The sequence below is a fragment of the Eretmochelys imbricata genome, chromosome 6 (genome assembly GCF_965152235.1).
Source record: "Eretmochelys imbricata isolate rEreImb1 chromosome 6, rEreImb1.hap1, whole genome shotgun sequence".
NCBI classification, from domain to species: Eukaryota; Metazoa; Chordata; order Testudines; family Cheloniidae; genus Eretmochelys; species Eretmochelys imbricata.
In genome coordinates this window covers 82,152,082-82,165,772 of record NC_135577.1, presented here as the reverse complement: position 1 = coordinate 82,165,772, position 13,691 = coordinate 82,152,082, and the positions used below count along the sequence as shown (strand labels likewise).

Below are 13,691 nucleotides of genomic sequence, written 5' to 3'. Positions count from 1 at the left end.
TGCCCCCCCCAAATACACCCATCCCCCCAGGGCGACTGTCCCCCAGCACCAGCTCGCCAGACACCCCCACCCTCCCCAGCAGCAACCCCCCATCTTTTCCCCCAGAAGCGGCTCCTCCAGATGTCCCTCTTCCCCCCTCCCCCAGCAGCAGCCCCAGTGCTCCCCAGCAGCAAGCCCCTTAAGATTTGGTAATGGGTGTTTTTAGTAAAAGTCATGGACAGGTCATAACCCATGAATTTTTATGTATTGCCCTTGACCTGTCCATGACTTTTACTAAAAATACCCATTACTAAATTGTTGCTTTAGCTATGGTTATTTGTATGGACCAGGATTTTCAAAAGTGACCTGTGATTTTGGGTGCATCTGTTGATGGGTACCCAACTAGATACATCCAAAATCACAAGTTACTTATGAAAATCTTGGGCTTTAGGGGTTTTTTTTATTTGTTTTTTTGCAGTAATATTTTACCTGATTTTCAAAAAATCAGCCATGTCACTTTGTGTGCAGAAACTTGCAGACAACTGGATATCTAATTTGTACAATATTAGCATGCAATTCAGGTGTTTTACACATGCAAATGGATAGTTTGGCCATGCTAATTGGTCATTTGCACACACAGCCACAATAATCACACACCTATCTGTCTGAAAATTAGGTCCATGATTGTGAAGAACGTGGGAAATATCTGTATTAATTTCATGAACTTTTTTATATAGAGAGAGACATCTGTGGGTCTGCTGGTCATAGCAATTCAGGGTAAAGGGTATCTAAGGGTCAAATCAGTCTTAGCTTTAGTTGGCAGGAAACAAAATAAATGGCTGTTGATATCCCCAGTTGCTGGTACTGAAATGGATAGTGGAGGTTATAATTCCTTTGAAGTTTGCTTACAGTAATGTGGAATTGGGAATCTGACTGGGCCCCTGGGGTGTGATCCCATTTTGAAACACCCAGGGGCTTTCAGATAGGAACTCTTAAACAAGGAGCTTGAAAGTGATTAAAAGCTGAGCCTCTGAAGAGACAGGGAGACACGGGTCTGCAGAAGAGCAGACTGTAGCTTGGTCCTCAGGAGAGCAGGGAAATACCAAGACTATATCTGGCCTATCTAACTGAAGGAAATGTTAGGCTTAGCATTTACGTATTTAGGCTTTTATTGTTTTAATCCTTTTCTCTCTCCTTGTTATGTTCCTATGGATAAATAAATACTTTTTTTTTTTCTTTTGAACAACCTATCTGGTGTCACTGCATGTACCAACTGGTCACAGTTCCTTGAACCTGCTGAGGAAAGCACAGATGAGAAACTGTTCATCAAGGCTAACAGTGGGTTGAATTGTGTGATTCCCCTCTGAGAGAAGTGCATGAATAGGCCTGCTACTTGAAAGAGGTGCCTATGGAGAGACAGGACAAAGACAGCTCACCCCTGAGCTCCAGCAATGAATTACAAAAGAATCTGAAGTAGGCAGAGAGTAAAACAAAATTAAAATGTTATTTCTGTTGATTTTACTATAACACTTTGTTCAAACAGGTAAAACTTTGTGACTTTGGCTTTGCCCGAATCATTGGAGAGAAGTCATTCAGGCGCTCAGTAGTGGGCACACCAGCCTACCTTGCTCCAGAAGTGCTGAGAAACAAAGGCTATAATAGGTCTTTGGATATGTGGTCTGTGGGTGTCATTATTTATGTGAGCCTTAGTGGTACATTTCCATTCAATGAAGATGAAGACATTCATGACCAAATCCAGAATGCTGCTTTCATGTACCCACCAAATCCCTGGAAGGAAATCTCTCATGAAGGTAATATCCCATTTTTGATTCTAGAATCTGCGTGCCTATGCAGTATAACTATAGTGCCTTATATTGGGTTTATCTCCATTTGACAAGTGACAAAAAGAGATTAAAATTACAAATCAAATCAAGTATCATTCAGATTTTTTAAAACATCAGTCCTGTTAGGCCTTCTACTGTGAGGAACATTGTTAAATTACAATGAACTTCTGTGTTCTCAGTGCAGAGCTTTTTGTTATGGAAATAATAATGTGATGCAATGAGAATTTTTCTTGAGTCTCCACAGGATTTAATTTTCTGTACCTCCTGCACTGTCTGCCCTGTGGTGAAATAGTGTGGGGGGGGAGGGATGAAGGGTGGGGGCGGTGCAGTGTTAGACAAAGGCTGGGCAAGAGGGCCTTGAGTTAGGGGCACAGTTATGTGCATGTTCCTTAATTCTTCAGGCACTATAAGGATTAAAAGAGCACGTTGAGCTACATGTTGTATTGGAGAAACCGGAGTGACTTCTGACCCTTGGACACCCAAAGTTCAGGCAGGAAGGACGTTTTAGAGATGCTGGGTGTGTGAGCAGCAAGTTGGAGTGCATTCTTTTCTTGCCTTATCTGCTGCTCTCACTGCTCATAGTTCCTCCAGGTAGGGTTGCCACCTCTGAAGTACAAAAAAACAGAACATCCATCATGGAGCCTTTACTTTGTGGTCTCTGCTTTCTCAATAAGTCAGGCTCCTTCTCCCTCTATTGGCCTGGCCAAGCCCAGTTCTTAAGTTGGAGGTGTTGTGGTTATGCTGTGGGAACGGTCAGAGTCGAGATAGCCAGCAGCTGCCACCTGGATAGGGGGAGCAGGATTGTGCAGCCAGGCCAAGGCATTGGGGCAAGGGGAGGCAACCGTATTTGCGTTTCTGTTGGAAGCATGGGCTGTCAGGGCTAGGCACAAAGTGACCCTTCCCCTTTTCGTATTGAGCTCCTTAACCCTCCCTTCCATGGCTTCAGCTTTGATCAAATTTGTGGTGAATGGTATATTACGCAACTGACAAAAACTGGAATTCTTATTGTCCCAGGAAGACTTACAGATTTCCTGGGACAACCGCCTCAAAAAAAGGATGATCCTGGGAAAAGCTGGATAGGTGGTGACCCTACCTCCAGGGTATCATGCCTCTGTAAGCTAAATACTGCTTACTCCCCTAGCTACCACATGCCACTGCTACCAAACCATAAATGCAACTGGAGACTGCTCTCGGCTGTTTGTGTGAAATGATCACTTTCCCTGATTTGAAATTGCTCTGTCTCCCTGATGCTGCACCTACCTGCCTCTGCACATCCTCCTCTTCCATCCCCACCTATCTCTACAACCCACTTCTCATCTACAGATTGCTTATGTATCATGCCACCCCCTCTGTAGGTGAGGTAAAGGGGGAATTAAACAATTACAGAGCAGAGGGAGTCACAAACAGATTGGTTTTCAGAAGCAGAACATGAAAACAGCGCCACAGGAGAGACTGTGGAGGGAAAGACTTAGCAAGTAGAAGTGTGGCACTAGTAAATGGTATCAAAGACTGCTGTTAAATATAAAAGAATCAATATGGATAACTGACCTTGGATGTCTCTAGGGAGATCAACAACCAAGACTAGTGAAGTCTCTGAACCAGGCCTAACCAAACAGGGCTGACTGAAACTAGCTGCCTTCAGATGATGGCTGCATGACTTCACCACAGAGTGTTTGTGTGTAATGGATTTCCTCAGCCAAGTTGAGTTTCCATTTTTAAACATTAGTTGTTCTATCTTACTTCTCTCTCAACCCCCACATCCAAAAATATTTCTTTTTCTAAACTTATTTGATGAATGTTTAAGCAAAACAAAAAAAAAATCAATAGAAATAATACAATCCTAATTTAACTATATATGACAATATATACCAGGGAGAGTTAAAGGAGTGGCATTTAAAATATCCTGGGGAGTGTTCCTCTAGTTGTTAAAACAGAGACTTGGAATCAGGAGTTCTGACTTTTATTGCTGTCTCTGATTCATTATGTGACTTCGGGCAAATTAACTAACTTCTCTGTGCCACCACTGACACATTTAAAACATATATAATAATACCTCCCTCATAGAAGTGCTTTTAGGCCTAATTAATTGTTTATAGAGTGCCTTGAGACTCTTGGATGAAAGGTGCTAGGTAAATGAATGAGTTATGTCTGATATTGTATTTACACTGGCAGAATAAAGTTTGATAAGATCAACTGAAAAAAAAGTTAAAAATGCTGTAATTCTAGAAAAGTACACACAGAAAACCACCAAAAACCTCCACAACTTTTTATATTATGCATTCTGATTGAATCTGAGTGTTGTGCAGGATGCTTTACCTGGCATTAGAGAGATAAGCAGACAGCAATCAACACAGAAGAGGCAGCAGGAAATTGTCTCCTACAAGTCCCTACTACAGCAGACAGAAGATCAGTCTCTACATTCACAGCTGAAGATTCTGTAGAAGCATCTATGGAAAACCCACCTGCTGTGCTGTTATCTCTACCCTTTCCAGAGTCACAGCTTTAGTTAGAAGAAAAGGAGGACTTGTGGCACCTTAGAGACGAACAAATTTATTTGAGCATAAGCTTTCATGAGCTACAGCTCACTTCATCGGATGCATTCAGTGGAAAATACAGTGGGGAGATTTATATACATAGAGAACATGAAACAAAGGGTGTTACCATACACACTGTAACGAGAGTGATCATAGAATCATAGAATATCAGGGTTGGAAGGGACCTCAGGAGGTCATCTAGTCCAACCCCCTGCTCAAAGCAGGACCAATCCCCAACTAAATCATCCCAGCCAGAGCTTTATCAAGCCTGACCTTAAAAATATCTAAGGAAGACGGTTCTACCACCTCCCTCGGTAACACACTCCAGTGTTTCACCACCCTCCTAGTGAAAAAGTTTTTCCTAATATCCAACCTAAACCTCCCCCACTGCAACTTGAGACCATTACTCCTTGTTCTGTTATCAGCTACCACTGAGAACAGTCTAGATCCATCCTCTTTGGAACCCCCTTTCAGGTAGTTGAAAGCAGCTATCAAATCCCCCCTCATTCTTCTCTTCCGCAGACTAAACAATCCCAGTTCCCTCAGCCTCTCCTCATAAGTCATGTGTTCCAGTCCCCTAATCATTTTTGTTGCCCTGTGCTGGACTCTTTCCAATTTTTCCACATCCTTCTTGTAGTGTGGGGCCCAAAACTGGACACAGTACTCCAGATGAGGCCTCACCAATGTCGAATAGAGGGGAACGATCACATCACTCGATCTGCTGGCAATGCCCCTACTTATACCTCCCAAAATGCCATTGGCCTTCTTAAGGTGAGCTATTAAAGCAGGAGAGCTGGGTGGGGGAGGAACCTTTTGTAGTGATAATCAAGGTGGGCCATTTCCAGAAGTTGATAAGAACGTCTGAGGAATGGGGGGGGGGGCGTGGAGGGGAGGGAATAAACATGGGGAAATAGTTTTACTTTGTATAATGACACATCCACTCCCCATCTCTATTCAAGCCTAAATTAATTGTATCCAGTTTGCAAATTAATTCCAATTCAGCAGTCTCTCATTGGAGTCTGTTTTTAAAGTTTTTTTGTTGAAGAATTGTCACTTTCAGGTCTCTAATCGAGTGACCAGAGAGATTGAAGTGTTCTCCGACTGGTTTTTGAATGTTATAATTCTTGACGTCTGATTTGTGTCCATTTATTCTTTTACATAGAGACTGTCCAGTTTGGCCAATGTACATGGCAGAGGGGCATTGCTGACACATGATGGCATATAGCACATTGGTATATGTGCAGGTGAACGAGTCTCTGATAATGTGGCTGATGTGATTAGGCCCTATGATGGTGAATAGATATGTGGACACAGTTGGCAATGGGCTTTGTTGCAAGGATAGGTTCCTGGGTTAGTGGTTCTGTTGTGTGGTGTGTGGTTGCTGGTGAGTATTTGCTTCAGGTTGGGGGGCTGTCTGTAAGCAAGGACTGGCCCGTCTCCCAAGATCTGTGAGAGTGATGGGTCGTCCTTCAGGATAGGTTGTAGATCCTTGATGATGCATTGGAGAGGTTTTAGTTGGGAGATGATGGTGATGGCTAGGATCTGCAACCTATCCTGAAGGACGACAGTCTCTTTGGTCACTCGATTACAGACCTAAAAGTGGCAATTCTTCAACAAAAAAACTTCAAAAACAGACTCCAACGAAAGACTGCTGAACTGGAATTAATTTGCAAACTGGATACAATTAACTTAGGCTTGCATAGAGACTGGCAGTGGATGGGTCACAAAGTAAAACTATTTCCCCATGTTTATTCCCCCCCCCCACACACACACACACCTGTTTCTCAGACGTTCTTGTCAACTGCTGGAAATGGCCCACCTTGATTATGATGACAAAAGGTTCCCCCGCCCCGCCCCCGCTCTCCTGCTAGTAATAGCTCACCTTACGTGATCACTCTTGTTACAGTGTGTATGGTAACACCCTTTGTTTCATGTTCTCTGTGTATATAAATCTCCCCACTGTATTTTCCACTGAAAGCATCCAATGAAGTGAGCTTATGCTCAAATAAATTTGTTAGTCTCTAAGGTGCCATAAGTACTCCTTTTCTTTTTGCGAATACAGACTAACACGGCTGCTACTCTGAAGCTTTAGTTAGGAGAGTCATCAGATATAATACTGCAGAATGGAGAGTCTGAGCTTGTCATATATAAAAGGGGGGGCGGGAAACTACCATACATTTTAACAATTAATTCTAAAGATCATTTATTTTAAAAATTGCTTACACATTGTGGTTGTTTTATATATTTACAGTTACTTAATTGTTTGATCAGTTAGCCTGTTCTGGAGATGAACTGAACCAAAATCCCCAGTCATAACAACCTGAATTTGTTGAAATTCAGGCAGGGAATTGGAATCTGAATGCAACTCCAAATTTTGCAAGCTGAATTTTATCTCTAAAATGGACTAAACAAAACTCTCAAATCTAAACACTACCCATTAACTTCAGTATGTTCAAAAAACAATGCATGCTATCCATTTTGGGGGCAATTCTTGTCTTGATTATATTCTCGATATTACAGTGATAGGTGAAACATACTATAGCTGGACAAAAAATAAAAACCTGTCTGAAGGGTTTCCGTTATTTTGAAATATTCAGACTCATTTTTAATTTTTTAAAAATTTTCATTATTTTAATATATTTTATTTTTATTAAAATGTTATGAAAATGGTTTGACATTGAAAAAGTTAATTACTTTCAACACATAAAAAAGGAACTTTTTGTGAGGAAATTATTAAAGAACATTTTTTAAAAAATACAAATTTCAGCAGCTCTGAAGGTACCTGATGGAGTTTAGATTAGAAATCTTGGGACTAGGATAAGTGCATGATGTAAGAAAATCATATAGCCTAATGAAGCATGCACTGCCTTCTGACATGGTACACTATATGCCTGTGCACCTAAACAAACACTGCAGAGAAAATGAAAACATGCTGGATAAAATGTTTTCTTGGACAAAGGGGGAGAGACCTGAGAGTATATTTACTTTCTTAGGGTATGTCTACAGTGGGCCCCTGCTTCCCCCCCCCCCAAAAAAAGGTTGCAGCAGTGCGTTTCAGGGCCCAAGTCTACAGACTCATGCTCGCACTGCAGTACTAAAACTAACCTCTTAGGTGTTCCTGCTTGGACTGGAGTTCTGGCTCTGAAGCCTGGCAGAGGTCGGTTTCAGAGCCTAAGCTCTAGCCTGAGCAGAAATGCCTACACACCTATTTTTAGCACCGGAGAACATTGTGCACAAGCCTGAGACTTACTGTTGCAGGGTTTGTTTATTGTTGTTTGTTTGCATTGTAGACATACCCTTAATTGACCCCAAAGAAGTTAGTTCTTGTAGTCTATGGTCAGGTGAGAAGCCCTTTTAGGTCATATTAATTTAGGTCTGAGAGGTTCAAGTTGGAACTAAGTAAGGAGATCATTGAAAATGGCTTCCAGGTCCAATGGAGATCCATAGCTAGAAGAGAATTCTGTGGTATAACCAAGTGCATTCTGTAGCTAGTAAAATTCCCAAGATAAACCTGAATTAAACCTGCACCTTGTCAGATGAAACCTGGAGCAATTCAGAGATTATCTGAGGCTGGCTTGCCAGTAACTGAAGACAGAAGATATAAACAAAAGGTTGCCAGTAGATAGCAAGATGAGATGTTGAAAGGCATTATTAAATCTGTTTTTGTACAAGATTACCAAAGAAATTACATCACCACAGTACCCCAGATTACTTCCATTATATGCCAGAATTTAAAGGCATTGAACAGCAGCCAGCTTCAAAGTGAAGTTAATGTGTGATTTGCCTACATAAATAAATAAATAAATAATGAACCAAACCACCACCTTTGTGGACACAGGGCACTTTAACATGAAATAATTTGAGTTCACCCACAACAAATTTCAGGAGTAGGCAAACCCTAAGACTAATATATATACTTAGCTTTTTGAAAGATACTTTTCATGAAGACAGGTTATTATTACAATACACAAAATCAGAGGTGGAGAAAATGCAGCCGCTTGGTGGTAAAGCACCTTACGTTAGAATTGTTTACCAAGTTTCTGGAGAGAATTGTTCAGTTTTGGAAGCCCGTTAGAATGTAACAGTTCTTTCATATAATCTACCAGCTTCTTCCCCACCCCAACCTTATGTTACTATGTTTAGTTAACAATTTTATATTCCTAAAGACATAACTTGGGTTACAATTACAGCAGGTTTATAAAACAGCTAATGATACAAAGCAATAAAACTTGTAGATTGGATTTTTTGGTCATTATTGTACTGTGTGCAGTTCTTAGGAAATTTTGTAATGTGTACATTTTCAAAAGGATGCTGTAAATATAATTCTGAAGGCTGTTTCCCAAAATGTCAATTTACATTTTATTGAGTAATACGTTAAGGCGGGCAGAACCAGACACAAACATGGCAGTAATAATAATATAGTGTGCTGGAGAGTATTGTGTGGCTTTGTTGGGACTTTCCTTTTCTTCTTTTTGGCTTTAGAAAGTGTCAGTACTTTCTTTTCTTGTTTTAAGTTGTTTTAAACTTTTAACTGATATATGAAAAAGTGACTAGAGCTTTCAAGGGGGCATTTCTGATTTTGAAAATCTCAATACATAAACCAGCATTATATAATAATATCACCTTTCTGTTTCATAGCATTTGTGACCCTTGATTTCAGAGTGCCTTATAGAGGAATATAAGAATATCATTGTCCCCATTTCATAGATTGACTACACACACACAATATTTGACATCACTCTGAGCAGAATGAATGGAAAAGTGTAACCCTTTCAGAATGCTATTGTGGTTACTGATCTAGTAACCAGGGCCAGAAAGCAAGCCAAAGGAGCAGACTGCAAAAATGCTGATAACAGGCTTGTTTGTTCCAAGGAACAATAACTAGAATGGACATGTGATTTACTAACACTACTTATTGTTCGGACTGTTGTTTGTGTTTAGATTGTCAAATTCAAAATAAAACAGATGGGGTATTAGACCACAACCAGAGGAAAATCAGAGAAGTAAAAAAGGTCACACTTGCTGCTTCAGTGTCTTTACATTTCTTGCTGTTTTCCCCCTTATGACTATCTTTTATTACTTGTATTGTGGTGGCGACTAGAGATTTCAGTCAAGGATCAACCCCCCATTGTGTTACACATTGTACAAAAACACTTAACCTAAAGATTATTCCTGACCACAGAGAGTGCTCCCATTGGCATAATTACTCCACTTCAACAAGAGGCGGAAGCAATGTCGGCTTTTTCATACCCCTGAGTGACATCAGTTACATTGACTTAAGCGGTAGGGTAGACAAGCCCTAAGTGTATGATAAGGTGGATTCAACAGACAGGAAGCACAAGTAAACAGCATGATGATGCTGGTTAGCATGATAAGCAGAGGTTAGAGCACACTACCTGCCTAATCATTGTTGAGTTTTTGTAGGCATGATAGCAGAGGAGAGTTTTAAGTAAGGATTTGAAGGAGGCAATAAGGTGGCTTTGTGGCTATTTACAGAGGGCTCCTTCCAGGCATTGGAGGGGTAGCATGGTAGAAACCAAGCAAGTGTTTGGAAAAGGGAAAGGAAAAGGGCAATCAAGACTGGCATAATTGGCAAAGTGAAGGCAGGCATCTTCATAGCCCATGAAAGATGAAAGGTAGGTTGAGTATATGCTGAGGAGGTCCTTGAAAGTGAAGGGAAGTAAAGGGAAGTTACACCAACATAACCCCATAGTGTAGATGTAGTCTACACCACAAAAAGGGTGTTTTCTGTCAATAGAGGCAGGAACACCACCTTTCCAAATTAAATTGGATATGTCAGTGGGAGCTTTCTTCCATCGACAAAATTGAGTCCACACTGAGGGTTAGCTATGTCGGTGGATTTTTCACTCCCTGGCAAAAGTTAGGTTGACATAGCTACATTGAAGTGTGGACCAAGCCTGAGGCAAGGTCTGCAGGTAATGGGACCCATTAAGCGCCATAGCTGGCTAACACTTAGTCCTGGTCTACACAAAAAGTCAGTTCGACTCAGCTGCATTGCTCAGGTGTGTGAAAAATCCAACCCCCCTAAGTAGTGTACTTAACCCAAAGTAACCCCTCACATAGACAGTGTTAGGTTGACAAAAGAATTCTTCAGCCAACCTAGCTACTGCCTCTCAGGGAGGTGGATTACCTACACCAAAAGGAGAGCCCTCCCATCTGTGTAAATTCTTATTGGAGTGATGGTCCCTATTGTATTCCACCAAGGGCTGTGTGCCCTTTTGAAAGCTGTACTGTTTGATGGTCTGTACATGTACCTTGTGCCACCTGTGGTTTTGCCTGAGGCAATAAAGGGGACAGTGGGCTGCTGGTGTCTCCAGTTCCTTCCTCCTGCTGGATGGAGCGAGTCAGAGCTTTTACTCTCCTATTGTCCTTGTGATACACTTTCCAAAATTTTACAAAAATATCCTTAGTACTGTTTGCAGTTTAGATTTATTATTTTGTTCTGGTTTTTTTGTTTGTTTGAAATTTCCTTTCATACTAGATTTAGCACTGGTGATGCTGCTTTGGCAGTGTTTCCACCAAACTTTCCCCCTCTAGTACCTGGACCTGGACACTAGATTATGCCAAAGATGCTGGGGTTCAAAACCTGTGTTTCCTGCCCTCGCCCAATTTCCATCAGCAACGAGCACCATTGCTGTTTGTACTGCTTGGGGGCAGCCCACTTCACATCCAGGTGCAGTATCTGACTGTCCTTTCCTATCTGTGCTCAAGAGAACCGGACTCTACACCTCAGGAACCACCTTATGGAGACTGCCATGGGACTGGTCTTGAAGCCTGACCAGGGAACCGCCCCCCGCCCCCGTACATCAACCTGCACAGGCAAAGAGTGCTCCCCCTATTGTGGGACCTCCATCAGGCTCCTCCGATACCAGTGCTAAGGACCCCGTGTTGGGGTCTAGCCACGAACCAAGGAAGCATGTGCATAAGCATGGCAGTGAGTCATCTTCCAAGTCTAAGAAGGATTCAGCGCCATCCATGAGTTCTGGTCACAAAGGAGCTACATGTTCCGAGTCTCATAAGACCAAGAAACGGCCGCACTGGTCACCAGATCCGCCAGCACCAATCACGGATCCTGCGACTCTGCCTGCTCCAGTTCTGCCAGCGTCTCAGGAGCTGTGGGTCTCTGCACTCCACAACATGCCCCTTGCAGACATATGCAAGTTCAGTACCCACCTTTCCACACACTGCGCTCGAGTGCATGATTCTGTGACGGATACTTCATTTGGAGCAGCAATCCTCTGTTCCACAGTCTCCTCGCACCATCCCCCCCACATAGGTACTTCTTGTTACACACCCTTAGTGGAATACAATAGGGACCATCACTCGAAGAAGAAAACGAAGTTGCTTACCTATAACTGGAGGTTATTTGAGATGTGTGGTCCCTATCTGTGTTCCAACGTCACCACCCCCTCTATCCCCTCTGCTGCGGATCCAACAGATCTGTGGTAGAGAAGGAATTGGAGACACTGGTGACCCTCTGCTCCCTTTCTCACAGGGAACATGTGCAGACCACCAAACAGTACTACTTTCAAAAGCTCTGGCTCCAAGCACATGGTATATCTGCATAACCCTCAGTGGAATACAGATAGGGACCACACATCTCGAAGAACCTCCAGTTATGGGTAAGTAACTTCATTTTGTGTCACACTGAAGTGCTGCAGGTGTGCCACTGTAGCATTTCAAGTGTGGACAAGCCCTTATACTGCACTTAGTAGAAGGGAATAACCTGCAGCAGGTAGTAATGTGCTGTGCTGTGCTGTGCTATACTGTACTGTAAGGAAGTTTGGAGAAGCAGCAATGTAATCATCATAGCACTTTCACTTAGCCTGCCATAAGGAAGCCTCTCCTGGCCAGCAGTCCAGTAGTAGAAGACTTACAGCCATTGTTAGTCTTAACCTTCTATTTTTAATCATTTTTGTATAATATTGTAAAAGTAATTTAACCAGGCTTTCTAGAGCTATTAAAATGTTTGCAATCCATAGTGTTTGAGTCTGATGTCTGATTTTTTTAGAAATTGGTTTAAAAAAACAAATCAGTCTCCAAGTGTATCCTCTCTGATGGACTGCGACCTTGTTGTGATGTAGAGGTTTGTGTGGGCTAAAGACCCTCAGAGCTACATCGTGCGGAGCTTTCATACTCCTTGTAGGGTCCCCCTTGGCAAGCAGGTCTGAGGTGAGGCTCCTGACTAACCGCGGTCCGAACTTCACAAAACCCCAACAATGGATTAGGCGCATCTAGAGGACCTTTAGTACTCTGTGGCTGTGAAGGCAAATAAGGGCTGCAGCAGGAAGGAGGCCCCCGGCTGTCTTGGTTCTCCTTGCCCCTGGGTCAGGGTTTCCCTCCTGTCAAGTCTCGTGTGGTCAATGCCTGCGCACCGGTTTCCCCACGTTAAAGGGCTCACACAAAGCCCTGCAGCGACGGACGAGTGGCGGTGAAGACAGGAGCAGTGATCTCTGGGAGTCTTTAGACATAAATGTGCATGCAGGGGGCAGCCGTGTGACAGTCGTCTTTTGCTTGGATGAGACAGAAATGCATTTCGGCGGCAGCAGCTGTGACTGAGCAGGTTTTTTTAGGATCCCCTCTGCGCACTCCAAATAGGAGGGGGATAGAAAAGTTGCCCCAAACAGAGGCTATCTCACACTCTTCCAACTGGATGGCACCGTCCAGTGGGATCACTGAACTCCGTGGCTGAAACAAGAGATAAGACAATGAATTTCGCCACCTGGAATGTCTGCACCCTTATGGACTCTCTGCACAGTGAATGCCTAGAAAGAACAACTGCCATAATTGCCAGAGAACTGCAAGACTCAGAATTGACATTGCTACTCTTAGTGAGACCTGCTGAACCGATGAGGGCCAATTGAAAGAATTGAAGTGGCTACAGCTTCTTTTGGAAAGGAAAGCCACTTGAAGAGCGACACATTAATAGGATTGGCTTTGCCATCAAAAATACGATCACCAGTCAGCTTTTGGAGCTTCCCATTGGGCTCAATGATTGTCTCATGACACTTCAGCTCAAACTCAGCAACAAACAATATCATCATAGAATCATAGAATATCAGGGTTGGAAGGGACCTCAGGAGGTCATCTAGTCCAACCCCCTGCTCAAAGCAGGACCAATCCCCAATTAAATCATCCCAGCCAGGGCTTTATCAAGCCTGACTTTAAAAACTTCTAAGGAAGGAGATTCTACCACCTCCCTAGGTAACGCATTCCAGTGTTTCACCACCCTCCTAGTGAAAAAGTTTTTCCTAATATCCAACCTAAACCTCCCCCACTGCAACTTGAGACCATTACTCCTTGTCCTGTCCTC

At 42.7% G+C, this 13,691-nt stretch overlaps 1 protein-coding gene across 2 annotated transcripts in view; it reads left to right on the top strand.

Annotated features, from left to right (window-relative positions):
• The window catches only part of PRKD1 (protein kinase D1), a 299,918-nt gene that overhangs the window by 275,506 nt on the left and 10,721 nt on the right, over positions 1 to 13,691 (top strand). For both annotated transcript variants that reach the window (XM_077820323.1, XM_077820324.1), the window contains one exon: positions 1,523 to 1,790. In XM_077820323.1, coding sequence (XP_077676449.1) covers positions 1,523 to 1,790 — 268 coding nt within the window. The remainder of the gene's footprint in view (positions 1 to 1,522; positions 1,791 to 13,691) is intronic.